Source organism: Chrysochloris asiatica, unplaced genomic scaffold, assembly GCF_000296735.1.
Source record: "Chrysochloris asiatica unplaced genomic scaffold, ChrAsi1.0 scaffold00010, whole genome shotgun sequence".
Taxonomy (NCBI): Eukaryota; Metazoa; Chordata; class Mammalia; order Afrosoricida; family Chrysochloridae; genus Chrysochloris; species Chrysochloris asiatica.
In genome coordinates, this window is record NW_006408528.1 from 21,033,986 (window position 1) to 21,049,687 (window position 15,702).

The following is a 15,702-nucleotide window of genomic DNA, read 5'->3' on the forward strand; positions in this document are numbered from 1 at the left end:
ATATACATATAGTTTATTTTACTATATATATATATTTTATGCCCAATGTCTGAGAACCATAAGCCTAAATAGTATCTCCAGCACACTGTGTTATCTTAAGTGGTTTTTCAAAGGTTTTCCTGGAGAGCACACTTTTCCTGGACTGAGGTTCATACTTTGGAGAGAAGGGAATGTATGACTTTAAGAGTTTCAGACAGCAGAAATCCTCTGACAGTAGGAAGGTCCAGTGCCTTAGAGCTGCCATGGCTTGGTGACACTGGTGAGACCGTATATATAGTGGTTAAGACAAAAAACTTTAGAACTGGACATGAGTGTGTCCTGGTTCAGCCACTTACTAGATGCCATACTTTAAATGAGTGTCTTCCCTTCCCTAAACCTCTGCTTTCTTGTCAGCAAAATGGGGTTTTATGCTAAAGCACTGAAGGCCTAAGGATAGTCCCCTCTCCAATTTATTTGGCCAGCAGTGCTTCCCAAGAGAGAACGAAGTGAAGTTTTCTCATAAGCAAATGCCTTTCAATTAGGGAAGGAGGCATGTGAGAATGAATTAAAGTCTCCAACAACTATTTATAACCATTCATTCAAATATGTGTATCTGTACTACCTGTCTTCCTAGCAAAGAATAAAATATTGCCTACAGATAGAGCATTGAGGATTGCAACTGTCAGTTTGGGGGGAAAAATAAATAAATAAAACTGAATCCCAGGGTGATGATGTTGTTAGAGCTCAGCAAGGGAGCTAAAAAGAAAACGGGGCTTATTTCAGATCTTCTATATCAAGTTCAAGCAGGAGGCAGAGCAACCCAGCAATGATTTGCCCCATACCTTCTTACGTGGAGTCCCGGTGTGGTGTTATAGCATCAGCACTGGATTGCCTATCAATCTCGACTGTACATCAGAACCACTTGGAGAACCTGCTCATATTGCTGGACTCTGAAACTGCATTTCTAACAAACTCCCAAGTGATGCAGATGCTGCTGGCCCAGGGCTCACACTTTGAGAACCACTGCTCTAAGGAATGTACAATGTCAAAACCACAGCTGAGGAGCTTTGCGTGGATACTAATCACTTTTATTTCCTTCCAGCAGGGTAGTGATTGATGGCCAATGATGTCTGCAAGAGCTAACCATATGATTTGCAAATCCAGCCCTAGATGTTTACTGTGTGAATCATTTTCCAACCATCCAGAACTTCCAGGAATTCATGGACACCAAACCACACACTTTTGAAAGCGTTCCCTAAAAGGAGAGCTCAAGAGAAGCCCAAAGGACATGAAGTAAAGACACTCAAAAATAAATTCAACAATTATTTCATAGCAACAGTGTCAAACTTTGACATAACCAACAGCAATGTGAAATACACTAGAAACTGACTACACAGCAAAACCAAAGTAATACAGAAAAAAAGAAAATTACCCATCCAAACCATAGAACAGTTTTTAGAATAAATTACATTGTTTCTTCGTTTATAAAGTACATCACAATTGAGGACTAGCAGGAAAAATAAGGAAAGGCAACTATAAAATACAAATAAAAATTCCTAATTATACCACAAACTCAACAAGGATTGCATTCATTATTCAATAAAATAAATACTACTTAAAAGAATAGTGAAGGCACTGTTAGAATGAAATATTCTCCTCCCACTCCCATGGCTATACAATATGGGGTTAGCAACTCCTTAGGCATGTGTTGAAAAGAGTCATAACAGAAAAACGAGTACAATGCTGAACAGGGATGAAATGCAGACCAAATGCATTGGAGAAATCAGTCCTGTGTTCGATCTGTAAGAAACAAAGACCCCACCCCCCGTGGGAGTACAACAGAGCCAGGTTCTAGAAACATAAACATAAGGGAGTCCTGGTGTGGCGCTGTAGGGTAAGCACTGGGCCGCAAAGTCGGCAGTTCAAACTCACCAGTCACACCTCAGAAACCCTATGCAGTGGAGGGTCACTATGAGTCGGAACTGATTCAACATCACTTAACTACAACTAAGACATAAACACTTCAAGGTATATTGGGTAAAGGCTGCGCTGAGGCGTGTGTTTAAAAATAAAAAAGGAAGATACTCTTGGGAGGGTAGTGGAGGGGGTGAGGCTTCAGAAGCAGAAGGCATGATCATGAAAGACCCTCAGAGGCAAGCAATAGAGTTTGACTTCTTGCATAACATTTAATAAGAAGTAAATGAATGAAGAAACAAATAAAATGCCTCTAAGTGACTCGAACTCATGATGACTCCATGAGCAGAACACCTACTAAGCACAGGTTTGCCTGAGCTGACTTACTCATCTATGTGAAAAATGCATGAAACTGTGCTTACTTTACACGAGGTGGTTACTCCACCTCGTCAAGGATTGTAAGTTGGAGAAGAGGCTTTGATTCTGTAAGAAGCTGCTGTGTGTGAGCTTGGAAGACAGACAGATGATGCCAGTCTGTCATGCAGAGAAGCAGAATTTTAGATGAGAAAAAAAAAAGTGAATTGCTCACTAAGATTAGTTAAGTATGCACAAGTACACACATGTTCATCTTGCTTATTGGGTAATCCAATACTGGTAAACCCATGTTTGTAGGAGTAGAACTGTGTGCCATACTTTCTTCAACGGCTGATGTTTGGGAGGTACATTGCCATGCTGTTCTTCTAAGGCATCTGTGGGTGGACTCACCCCCTTTCTTTCAGTAAGTAGCTAAGCACCTTAACCATCAAGTCAATTCCAAGGAGCAGCTGGTGGGTTTGAACTTTTGACCCTGTGGTTTACAATTCAGTGCTAGTTCTCTAGCACCACATCACTGTAAATAGAGGTCATCAAATAAATATTTGGTAAATCCATGTTTTTCCTCTGACCCATGTGGGATCTCCATGAGGTAAATCAACTCGAAGTCAACTGTTTTCACATAAATAAAGTTTTAGTCTATGCAGGAACTAGAGCATTTCTAGCAGATTGCAGAAATAAGGCATAAATGCAGCAATAATAATATCAGACACCAACTATGAAAATTTACCTGAGCGATTCTGTAGCAAAATAGCTGAAAAGGTTGAGACAGACAGCATATGCCTGATTTAAAATATTCTTTTTTTTTTTAATTAATTTATCAATTATTTAATGAGGTTCTTTTTTTGCAAGAAATCTAGAATACTAATTTGTGAGGATAAATTCCATTTGTGAGAGCAAACACAGCTCACAGGTAACCTTGGAGCTGGGGAATGGCTTTGATTTTTGGCTGAGTCCACAGCTTTCTGATTCACTTTGCGCTGCTCTGTAACCTCGTATTTCTCTTTCTCAGTGTCGAAGATCTCACCTTCCTGGTGCCTGGGCTTCCGCAGCTGCTTCTTCTTGAAGTAAGCATCCATGACAAGTTTGGGGATCTTCACACCACTGATATCAATTTTGGTGGAGGTGGCAATGACAAATTTCTGGTGTGTTCGATTGAGGGACAGAGGTCCAATCACTAGGAGCAAACCACTGGCCAGCTGCTTGAGGAAAGCCACTCTCTTGTCTCGATGGCGCCCAGTGAGGATGATCAGAATGGTCCCAAGAGTGATGCTGGAACGCAGTCTTCTGACATGCTGACTGAAGGGTTTTTTGCCATGGTTCAACAGTTTCCTAGGCATATTTTCAGTTGGGTAACACCTAGGCATTTTGCACAGTTTAACCACCCGGGTACCACCATTATTGTCACCACCAACTGACTTTGTGACAGTAGCAAGAACCTTCTCCTTCTTCTTATTTTCAACCCTGGATTTAGCAGCTGAACTTCCTCTTGTACATGGCCTTTCTAGAATACATGGCCGATCAGGAATACCTGCCAGTTCCTCGGACTAGGACAGGATTTCGGTTGCCATGTGGCTTCTCCAGCTTGGGTTTTTTGCCCTTGAGGTTAGTCTTCTTAGCTTTGTCAGTGGCATTTGCTTTTTTGGCTACAGGCTTCTTCACATTGGTAGCCATCTTCTCAGCCTTTTCACCTGCCATCTCACCCACTTTGTGCCCCGCTGCAAACCCAAGCGAAACAAATGAAACATCTGGGAGGCCTTTTAGTTGGTTACGAGCATGACTGATACTTCTAGGTGTCAACTTGATGTCCGCCTGGTTCGGATGGCGAAGGATTGAGGTCCTGAAATCATGTCTTGCAGAAAAACACAGCCATTGTTACCTCGCAAGATAGGGAAGAGTAGCAGTATATTTTAAAGTTGATTATTAGAGATTAATTTTCTGCAGTATCTGGTTAACCCTTTCAATTCACAGATTCAGCTCTTCTTTTATTTCCAGACACTTTCCTTAGTGTATAAACCCATTATCATTGAGTTGATTGAGAATCTTAGAGAGCCTCTGAGCTGAGAATGCACATCTTTCTGTGAGCAGACAGCCTCATCTTTCCCTGTGGATGGAACACTTTTCCCACAGTACCACCTGGACATCTTTCGTGGTGTATAAACGTCAACATAGTTCTGCTCTAGTGTTTCATTGTATTTTACTTTTGAAGATTCCACTTAAATGTAACTTCCAACTTCTTTGGTTTGGTTTACAATTCAACTATTTTCTAACCTTGCTTTCCTTTCCCTTTATCTCATTTTCATTTTTTCAGTTGTCTTCCTTCTTTTCTTCAATGTTACATATTAAGTTTTCATTGAACTCTATTTTTTCTTGGACACATAATTTATCTTTAGTTCTGATAACTTTGTCTTCTTATTCCATTTTTTTCCCTTGAGTTTAAACAACTCATTTCACTTCTTGTTTCTTGGATATTTCTGTTCTTAGTTTTAGATTTCTGGTTTAAAATGTTTTTTAAATTTTATCTCTAAATGCTTGTGTGTGGATATTTAAGTAAAATAAATGGTTACATTATGATATTTTCTTTTTCACTATTTTTGGGGGGTTTTCATCAGTTAAATTTTTCTCTCAATTTATATAGTAATTTTATATAGACAGGTGTTCAGCAGACAGGGCTATGGGTTAAAAGTATAGGAAAGTTTAATTTAAGAGCACCCTTTTGTGTCACTGTATTAAAGTATAGCTTTTTGGACTATGACTTTTATTGAAGGATAAGGGATACGATGCTAAGGGTGGAGAGGATGTATGTCTTTTCATTTCTTTTACTGTTTAAGGTTTTATATAATCCTAAATTTCCCTCTCTTAATTTCTTTTTTTTTTCCTACCACATTTTCAAAAATGTCCTCTCTCTTCCTTTTAACTCTATTCTGCACCTAGGTCTCAGCTTTGTTTCCCTGCTTCTCTGCATCCCACATACAAATTTACATTCTTGCCACAGGACATCTTATTTTGTATTTTAAAAAACAACAACTAAGTTCCAGTTTTGGTGGCAGCAGAGTCAGAGTCAGGTAGGACAGGTTCCGTGTGGGAGGGACTGAAAACCCAGAGAAGCTGCTTTCACTGAACAGCACCAGAGCTCTGGATCTAGCATAGGGTGCAGGGTGTCAGTTTCCACACTTGCTGGTGGAAAATCACAGTATAAAGGATAGTACTGTGATTTAGGAATCGCTCAAGACATAGGACTCCCTCTGTGGCCACCCCAACCGGTGGAGTTCAAAGGGTGCAGCTACAGCCAGATTGGCACAGGGAACCGGCATTAAAAGTGGTGCAGTGACATTTGCAAAAGGAGGTACAGGGGGTTTCTACACATTTTTTTCCTCCTCTTCCCAGTCGTGCCTTCTCTGCTTGGCCGAGATGCCTCCAGGCGAGTGGGTGCGCAGCCCCCCCAAAAAAGGCCATCGTTGACCCCACAGTTTTACCCACAGCACAGAGAGAAAGAGCCCCATCGGTCCCAAGGGCAAATTCTTTGTCACTTGCTTATGACGTCAGCCTCTGGGTCGCAGCCCTAAAATTAACTTGTGCGGGACCCTTTGCTCTGGCATATCCAGCAAGAAAACAGCAGGCCTGTTAGGCCTGACAGACAAACCATATGAATAACCTGTAAAACCCCAACATAAAAGGGCACATCTATCTCGAGAATTACACTGTGCACACGCAGATACCTAACTGACCTATAGAGACAAAAATAAGAGACAATCATTCTCCCGTTACCTTCTCAATATCTAGGTACTCACCTCTATGGTGTTGACTAGAGAAGGGGCCTAAGCAGGAGGACACCTACACCCACTGCTAGAGGCTTCTAAGGTACACACACACTGCCTGTGTAGCAAGGCAACTGGCCAGTCGGCCACAGTTTATTTAAGTTTCAAAGTGGTGATTTTTGTCTCTACTATTATATTGCTTTTGCTTTTGGTCCTTCTGATCGCACATTTTTCTTAGAGGTGAGAGTTTTTTCTCCCTACGTTACCCAGGAAGAGACAGCAATTGTGGCCATGTAGCCAAGCTACAAGCATACCCCATAATATTCCACCACAGAGACATGAGCCAATAGCAGCTGGTAAGCATTACATGTGAAAAGGAAAGCCTATCTCCTGATCATATCCACCAGGAGACACCCAGTAAGCTTAATAATACAGCAACAAATACCAATTTAAGTATAAAAAACCCACATAAGTACTGGAAATTACCAAAAAAAAAAAAGCACAACAAAAGATCTCAACACATGTCCAAAAACAGAAAAGAGTAACTGACACAAATGAGCTGGAGACAAAGGCTCTCCAGAAGTGCAGGTTTTGGATTTGCCTGAGAAGGAATTCATAAGAATGATATGGAAACAAATTCAAATGCTCTGAAAAGAAGTGGAAGAAAACATGGAAGAAGTAAAAAAAGTACTACAAGAGCAATCAAACAAGATTGAAATAGCATTGGAAACAATTCAAAACCTGCAAAAAGAGGTCCAGATGATTAAGAATAAAATATCATAAGTGGACAATACACTGAAATGGGAAAGGAGCAGAATAGAAGAGAGATGGAAGCCAGAACCAGTGACCTGGAAGACAAATCTCTCAATACTGTTAAGATAGAAGAGCAAGCAGAAAAAAGGATTAAAAAAATCAGACTCTCTTCTGATAAAAGGAGAGCGACACGTCCAGCTGATATGAATGAGGAAAGATGCACAAGAACACCCATACTTGCAGATAGTACCCATTTGACCTGGCTTCCATTGCTGGATGACCAGAACTCCACTAGAAGAAGAAAGAAGAGGGGGGAAAAAAAAAGTAACCTGCTACAATTTGATGAACTTTACCTATACTTATGGATGTAATAGCTCAAAAAATGGAACAAATCTTTACAGCAAGGATTACTCCCACCCCTTCAGTACACAGGGTTGACAGGGATGGGCAACTTGCTACCCAAAATGGGGGGCACTATAAAGGCAAGAAGTAACTGGCTTACAAGCTTTCAAGAGGGAGCCTAGTTCCAGATGGGGCGGGGGAGACTCACCACTGAATGACTTCCAATCTGTTGGGACTGGGCTGGCGAAAGGAAATGGGGATAAGACTCTTGTCTTAGTGAATAATTGCCATCAAGACTGTCTGTGAGGGTAGGAAATATAGAGGCAGATATTTTTTTTAAAAAAGGAGGGGAGTGACTGATTTTACAGCCCAGGAGCGGAGGTCCCTGGGACCACCACAAGTGAAGAGCAGAGAGCGGGACCCTACCCAGAGAGGCAGTGATGCCAGGGATGGAGACAGAGATGATGATGATGATGATGTGGACAGACAGAGTGGCTGGGGACACTGAACTCAGGGAGGGAGTTTTGCTGTGTGCTGACAGCTGGGGGGGCGGGCCCATATGGTGTACCCTTTCGCTATTTGATGTGTTATTTGATGATGCATTGCAGGGATTGTAATCATTGCAATGAAACGAAATACAATAGGAAGTATGTAAAACTGATGTTCTCCCATGTAAACCTCACAATAAAAACTTAAAACAACAAAAACAAAAACAAGTAAGGATTGAGTTGTTCTTTCTGGACATGATTTCTAACCATTTTTGGCCTGCCACTAATTCACAATTTCTTCTTTTGCAGTTTGGGTTTCCTTTAACCTTTTGCTCTACGTTATGGTTTGTTGCAGTTGTATGAGATAGCCTGCTAGGATTTGGTGTTTATTTTCCTATTCACAGATACTTTGAAATATGCTATTAGGTGCCTTCTAGAATCCTGGTGTGGTGCTTTATGGTAAGTGCTGAACTGCCAGACCCATCAGCCACTTCTCAGAAATCCTATACAGGGTCATTATGAGTCAGAACCGATTCAACAACACCTAACAGCAAGAAGCTATACCAAAAACGTGAGTTTTACGTAGTTTAATTTATTCTTGTTTCTCTTTACAGTATTATATTCTTAAGGGAACATAGTGATTTAAATTTGCATTACCCTGACTACCAAGAATTCAAAATTCTTAAGTTAATGTTTTTAACACTAATTTGCAGTTGAGAGAATTCTAAGAATCTTACCAAGTTATAACAAGAACATCTGTTTCTTTCCATAGCAACAGTTTTTTTTATAGTTTATGTGGAGTTCTAGCGTGGCACTGTAGGATAAGTACTGGACTGCTAACGGCTAGGTCAGTGATTCATATTCACCAACCATTCCTGGAAAACCCTATACAGGGTTACAATGAGTTGGAATTGATGTCACTTAACAACAATTATGTAGTACTTTTTCTTGCTGGGTTTAGTTGATAAATTTTGGGCCAATTTTTACCTCTTTTGTGTTTTTTTTTTCTTCTTCTTTTTTACTCATAAAGTATTTATGTAAGATATTTGGGTACAGAAATTCTGTAAGCAGGTTATTTGTTACAGGCAGTCCCCAGGCTGCAAATGAGATCCACACTTACCTGTTTCTTTTAAGAATATGTAGGGAAGAGTTACACATACATATGGGTCTTACTTTCATGCAAGTAAAGGCTGGAAACTTTTTCAATGATTTAAAAATTGCACGTGTAACAAGTAAGACACTGTAGGGTAATCACTGGACTTCTAACTGAAAGGTTGGTGGTTCAAACCCATCGGTCACTCTTTGGAAACCCTGTATAAGGTCGCTATGAGTCAGCAATAACTTGACAGTACTTAACAGCAATAACAGCAAGTGAAAATGAGTGCAATGAAGAAATTGTTGCCAATAGAAATTGGTTCAATCCTTTAAAATTGAGGATAAATTTGCATAAAATTTAGTTGTCCATAAGTTGGATATTCATAACCTTGGGCCTGCTTGTATTTGTTTGAATTCTTAAAGTCAATAAATTTATAATATCTAATATTCATTATTATTCTTGTCCTATTCTTTAAATGCTTTAGTAATTAAAGACCTAAGTAAGTGTTTTTAGATGGAAGACATATAAATATACACACTCATAATATGGATTCACTTAAAGAACACACACATTCTAGAATGTGACACTGAATCCAGTTTACTCTTTTCCATTTATATTAGTGAGAGTAGCTACTCCAATGTAATAACCATCCACATCATCTCCCCAAAAAAAGATTAATTTGTAAATAATACAAAGGGGGCATCAAAAAGTTCATGGAAAAATTCCAGTATCTTTTGGTATATATTTTTCCATCATTTAACGTTTAATCTGCTTTTGTCTTTGTGTGTAAGGCATGTCTCTTGCAGGCAGCATATGGAAGGGTCTTGTTTTCTTATCCATTCTGCCACTCTTTGTATCTTTACTGGTGCATTTAACCCACTGACACTCAGTGTAATTATCGATAGGTATGAATTATGAATTAATTGCTTTCATTATGTTAATTTTTGTGGTGCTGTTCATTCCTTTGTTCTGCATGCCTTCTTGTGCTGAGTTCATGTTTTTTGTGCTATTTCTTGTTAGTTTCTTCTTAGTTTTAATGTTTCCTTTTTCTACTTGATTCTTCTTTTTCATGGTACGTTGTGAAGTATTAACTTTCTTTGCGGTTACCCTACAGTGTACTAACTTTCCCCTCCATTTAAGACAGTCTATTGTATCCTGAAATCTACGTCACATCCTCACCACCTAGATCTCTGTTCTTATATTTTTCCCTTCTTTGACATTATTATTATTGAATTAATTTTAATATTGAATTTGTTGTAATTTTGCTCTGTTCTGGACTCTGTTATCTGTCGAATGAGTTCCGGATGGTGTTGCCATGTCTGTCAATCTCTGGTTGTTGTCTCTTCTTGTTGGTTTTCATTCCAAAGAACTCCCTTTAGGATGTTTTGAAGTGCTGAATTAACTCTGACAAAGTCTCTTAGCTCTGTTTATCCTGGAATGTTTTGATTGCACCACTGTATTTTATTGACAGTTTTGCTGGGTAGGTGATTCTTGGTTGGCAGTTTTTTTTTAATTTTAGGGTTTTATATATGTCTCCCCATTGCCTTCTTGTCTGCATGGTTTCTGCTGAGAGGTCAGATCTTAATCTGATTTACTTGTCTTTGTAAGTAACACGTCTCTTTTCTCTGGCTGCTTTTAGGATTCTCTCCTTGTCTTTGATTTTGGAGAGCTTGATTTATGTCTTGACGATTTTCTTTTGGGGATAGCCTTCCTAGGGTTTGTTTAATTTCTTGAATGCTTATCTTCTCATCCTTCAAGATGTTAGGGAAATTTTCTTCCAGCAGTTCCTCAACTATCTCCTCTGTGGACTTCTGGAACTTCCTGTTCCATAATGCCAGTAATTCTTAAGTTATACCTCTTCATGTTATCCAACATGAATCTTAGACTCTCTTCAGATTTTTTTTTATCCTTTTTTCTGCTTGCTCTTATATCTTAGCAGTATTGAGAGATTTGTCTTCCAGTTCACTGGTTCTGGCTTCCATCTCTTCAATTCTACTCCTTTGTCCTTTCAGTGCATTATCAATTTCTAATATTTTATTATTAATCATCTGGACCTCTTTTTTCAGGTTTTGAATTGCTTCCAATGCTATATCTATCTTGATGGATTGTTCCTGTTGCAATTTTCTGACTTCTTCCTTATTTTCCTCAACCCCTCTGTTGAGCATTTGGATTTATCTTAATATCATTCTTCTGAATTCCTTCTCAGGCATGTCCAAAGCCTGCTCTTCTTCTAAAGGGAAGACTATGTCTGCCTCTAGCTTGTTTGTCTCAGTTACTCTTCTCTGTTTTTGGACATGCACTGAGATCTTTTGTTGTTTTTTCTTGGACATTTTCAGTAGTTAGGTGCATTTTCAATGATTAAATGAATGCATGTTGCTGTGTTGTTAAGCTTACTGAGTGTCTCCTGGTGGATGTGATCTGGAGACAGGCTTAACCTTTCACATCTCTTATTACTCAGCTGCAAGTTATCTTATCACATGTTGGCTATCTGTGTAATGCCTAGCAATTGGTATTGGTTCCTGTCCAGATGGTGGGATATTACGGGGTATTCTTGTAGCTTGGCTATGTGGCCATGATTGCTATTTCTTCTTGGGTAACATAGGGAGAGAAAGCTCCCACCCCCATGGAAAAAGTGAGACCAAAAGTATCCAAAACAGATACAATATAAAAGCAGAGACAAAAACCACCATACAAAAACAAAATAAAACTGTAGCCAACTGTCCTGTAGCCTTGGCAGTGCAGGCCAGTGTGCATGCATAGTAGAAACATCCAGCAGTGAGTGGGGGTGTCCACTCGCTTAGCCCCCTCCTCTAGTCACCACCCATGGAGGTGAGCAGATAGATATTAAGAAATGAATGGAAGAAAGATTGTCCACTATTTTTATCTCTGAAGGTCTGTTGGTTATCTGCGTGTGCACAGCGTAATTCTCAATATAGTTGCATCCTTCTATATAGTAGTTAGTGTTGGTTCTTGCCTTTTATGTTGGGGTTTTACAAGGTGCAAATAAAGTTTGGCTATATGGCCAGACCTGCTGTCTCTTGTTAAGTAAGGCAGGAACAAAGGGTTCTGCCAGGTCATCTTTAGGGGTGAGTCCCAGAGTCAGACATCATAAGAAGCAGCCAAAGGATTAGCTTGTGGGACCGATGGGGCTTTCAGGGATTTCCTGTTTGTGCTATGGGAAAATTGTACCCTCTGGGCACAACGCTGGAGCCTTTTGGAGGTGCGCTCCCACCCACCTGAAGGTGTCCAAGCTGAGAAGAGAGGGTGTGAAAGGGGAAAGGATGAAAGAAAAGTGAAAAAAGCCATTACACCTCTTTTACCAGACACCACTCTGTGGTTCTAGCACTGTATTACCCTGGCTGTGGCCCCACCCTCTGACCTCAGCTCAGGCTGAAGGGCATGCAGGGAGCATCCTGATTGATTCAGAAATCGCTGTGTATTCCCCACCAGTCAGATTTCTCCACCAGTGGGTGCTGAAAACTGATGTCCCCCACTTTATATTTGATCTAAAGCACTGGAGCTGTTCCAGCAAAGCACCTTCTCAGTTTTTTTTGTGCCTCTGCTGAGGAGCCTCTCCTGCCTGTCTCTGCTTCTCCTGCCCCCAAACCGGAAGTCCTCCATTATCTTGTAATTCCATTTTCCACAAACTTTTTGAAGCTCCTCATATATACTACTTTCTAAAATATATTAGAATGGATTCCTGGTGTGGCAATGGATAGGATAAGCACTGGAATGCAAACCAAAAAGTCGGCAGTTCAAATTCATCAGCTGCTATGGGATGGAACTGACTTGATGACACTTTACAACACAACAAGAAAAACAACAAAATATTAGAATACAGTAACACCCTTCAGAAAATTTCAACATCCATCTTAAAGGAAACAGAAAATTCAGTTCAAAACAGTATTCATATTTTCTTAGTCAGCTGTTTGATTTTTTACCTTATAGGCTGCTAATCTCACAATTAGCAATTTGAAACTACCAGCGGTTCCACAGGAGGAAGATGAGGCTTTCTGCTCCCGTAAAGATTTACAGCCTCAGAAATGCTATGCAGGGTTGCTATGAGTTGGGACCAACTCCACGGCACATAACAACAACAACAACAACAACAATTCCCCTACACCAGATTCCTTAGATCCTATGCCACTCATTCATTGTATATTTATACTACCAATAAATATGTAATAGTTGTCTGCTGTGTGTCCAAATTTGGGAAATAACTGGTGGAAAAGCAGATAAGTTCCCTACACTCATGAAGCTTACATTTCAGAGTGAGTTATGAATAATAACAACAACAATAATAATAATAATAAAACACACTGTAGTATGAAGATAGTACCTGGATGGAGTGTTGTTGGGGATAGAGTGACTAAAGCCAATGAAGCCTTCTTTAAAGAGATGTCATTTGAGAACAAACCTGATAAAAAGCCTAACATGCAGAGATATTCTGAAAGAAACTTCAAAACAATGGGAAAAGCCAGCACCATGCTATTTGTTGATAGTGTAAGTATACAACTGAGTATACAATTGAGGCAGAAAACAATTTGAAGGGTAGCTAAGTAGTCTGATCTAGTGCAGAAAACAAGAAGCAGAGTGTTCTGCAATGTGGCAGAAGCTGGCATGTAGAATCTTGCAGGCCACGATAAGCAGTTTGAACTTTCTTATGACTGCCACTGAATGTCAACGGAGAATTTTAAGCACAAATATAATATCTTGGGGGGAGTTATGTTTGTAAACTGATTACTGATTACTATGTGGAGTATGATCTTAGAAACTGAAGACCATATTATAATTGAAAGTAGCCCAAAAAATAAGTCAGAAAGATACAACTCAATGGGAGGCATGTTAATAGAGCACAGCTGAAAATAGTAATAAGAAAAAAGCAAAAACAAAAAAACTCTTTTATGTTGATCCACAAGATTTTCAGAACACTCAAATCAGAAATCAAAAGTGATTCAAGAATGATGAAATGGTCAATCTGTTACAGGGGGAAAAGAGGGCCTAAAATCAGGAATAAACCTGGGCCACTTACTGACTGAATTACTGTGACTGAAATCCTGAGGAATGTTGAAACTTGCTCCCCTCCTTGCTTGAGCAATTGTATAGATGTACAGAATATGTTCAGGGTATATAACTAAGCAGTCACATCCTGGAACATGCTACTAGGAAAGACTACCCATAAAAATTCTGTATTTTCACTTCCTTGTGAGATTTTTTACAGGTCAGACTGGTTTACCTACTATTGTAGGTATAACTTTAAAGGATAAAACTTCTACTGGGGCAAAGTAGAATGCCAGTCCTTGGGAGGAGTCTGAATTAGGGTCTTGAAGAACCAATCATGCTTGACATCCCAGAATAAGTTCCTCTTACCAGAGGCATTTGGGGTGAAATCCATCTTGAAGAAATGTTGTACACATACCCAACCTAGCATGGCCCCTCCTAAAGGGACCATTTCCTGGAAATCCCTGCCTACCTCTATGAATAAATATGATGTTTTTTCCCTACTCAAAACCTTTTAAACTCAAGCAACGCTTTTGTTTGGGGAGATGAGGTGCAGGGTGGAGTGTTAAGTATCTCCCCATCTCTGCTGGAAAGCCTCTTTCCTATAATACACTTGTGCTTCTATGGACACTGCCTCACCCAACTAGTCTGCATCAGGAGAAGACCAGAACTGTCTCTTGAAAGGTAGAGATTCAGTTGGCAGTCCCTGTAACAAATATTAAAAGCTGCAGAGAAAATTAATAGGATGAAGACACAGGACTGACTTGAGCAGTAAGGCAGACGTTGATAACCCTCATAAAAGTTATTTTTAGAAATGTGGTGTGACACAAAAGTCAAACTGAAGTTAAAAATAAAAGAGTATAGAAAGTGAAGAAGTGAAGATAATAATTATAGACAACTCCTTCAAGAAGGTGAGCCACAAATATGGGAGAAAGAAACAAAAGGTAGATTATTTTCCATTATAATAGCAGCTTAATTCTTGGCATGCTCTACAGCAATGTCATTCTTTTGGTAATGCTCTACAACCAAACTACACTGACAAATAAGTAAATTTCAGACACATTTTACTTACCTTCACTTATTAAATGTAATGTGTCTTGTTTTCCATCTTCTTGCGTCTGGCCTGGATCCAGTGAGGTCTGAGAAAGGCTAACTTCAGCTGATAACTGGTCAAGACTATGATAACTTTTCCTGTAAAACACGAATGAAATACTACTTGAATTTCTTCTTTAAAAAATAAAATAAAAGGGATTTCTAGAAATATTCTTTAATTATTTTCTTCAATTTATAGAATTTGTAGCTAATTTCTTCTCAACTTTGCCCCTAAAATTTGTCTTTATCCCAGATTCAATTATCTTTTTCCCCACCCTCATAAAGGTGCATCTGTTTAATTCACTGGAAAAGGAAAAGAAAAATGATTTTTCAAATAAATGTAAGTCCTTATACCCCAAGCTGATTACCCAGCTGATTAGAAATGGGTAATTCTGGTTATTACCAATTTTCAAAGGGTCAGAAAACGTAGATCACTCTTAAAGCAGAAATAATATTGGCATAATTTGATGCTGACCTATTGTCCTCCAAGCACTTCAGAATCCTTCTGTTACCTCTTATTATTACTGAGTCATTAAAAACAGTAAAAATAATTTTCATTTATTCCTATAACTTAACCTTAAAATGTTGGCCAATAAAATACTTGTTCAGTTATGTTAATGCATCATGACAACTGATCTACTTAATATTATGAGGTGCATTTTCTATTAAGCTAATTAACTAGGAGTAAATTACAATAATAAATTATTAAAAATTCAGTTATAAATAGAAATTAATGAAGATTTATTACCAGCCTCACTTAATATCTAGTTCTTCAGGATAAAACAAACCAGGAAATATACACAACTTAGGTGTTCTTCACATTTTACATAAGAGAACAGAATTAACTATTATTTCCAAATATAAATGATTTAAGAAAAGGACTATGCTTTGGGTGATCAATATCTGT

At 39.0% G+C, this 15,702-nt stretch overlaps 1 protein-coding gene across 3 annotated transcripts in view; it reads right to left on the reverse strand.

Moving 5' to 3' along the window:
• The window catches only part of RUNDC3B (RUN domain containing 3B), a 183,363-nt gene that overhangs the window by 12,035 nt on the left and 155,626 nt on the right, over positions 1 to 15,702 (reverse strand). For all 3 annotated transcript variants that reach the window (XM_006834325.1, XM_006834324.1, XM_006834323.1), the window contains one exon: positions 14,776 to 14,894. In XM_006834325.1, the coding sequence (XP_006834388.1) occupies positions 14,776 to 14,894 (119 nt within the window). The remainder of the gene's footprint in view (positions 1 to 14,775; positions 14,895 to 15,702) is intronic.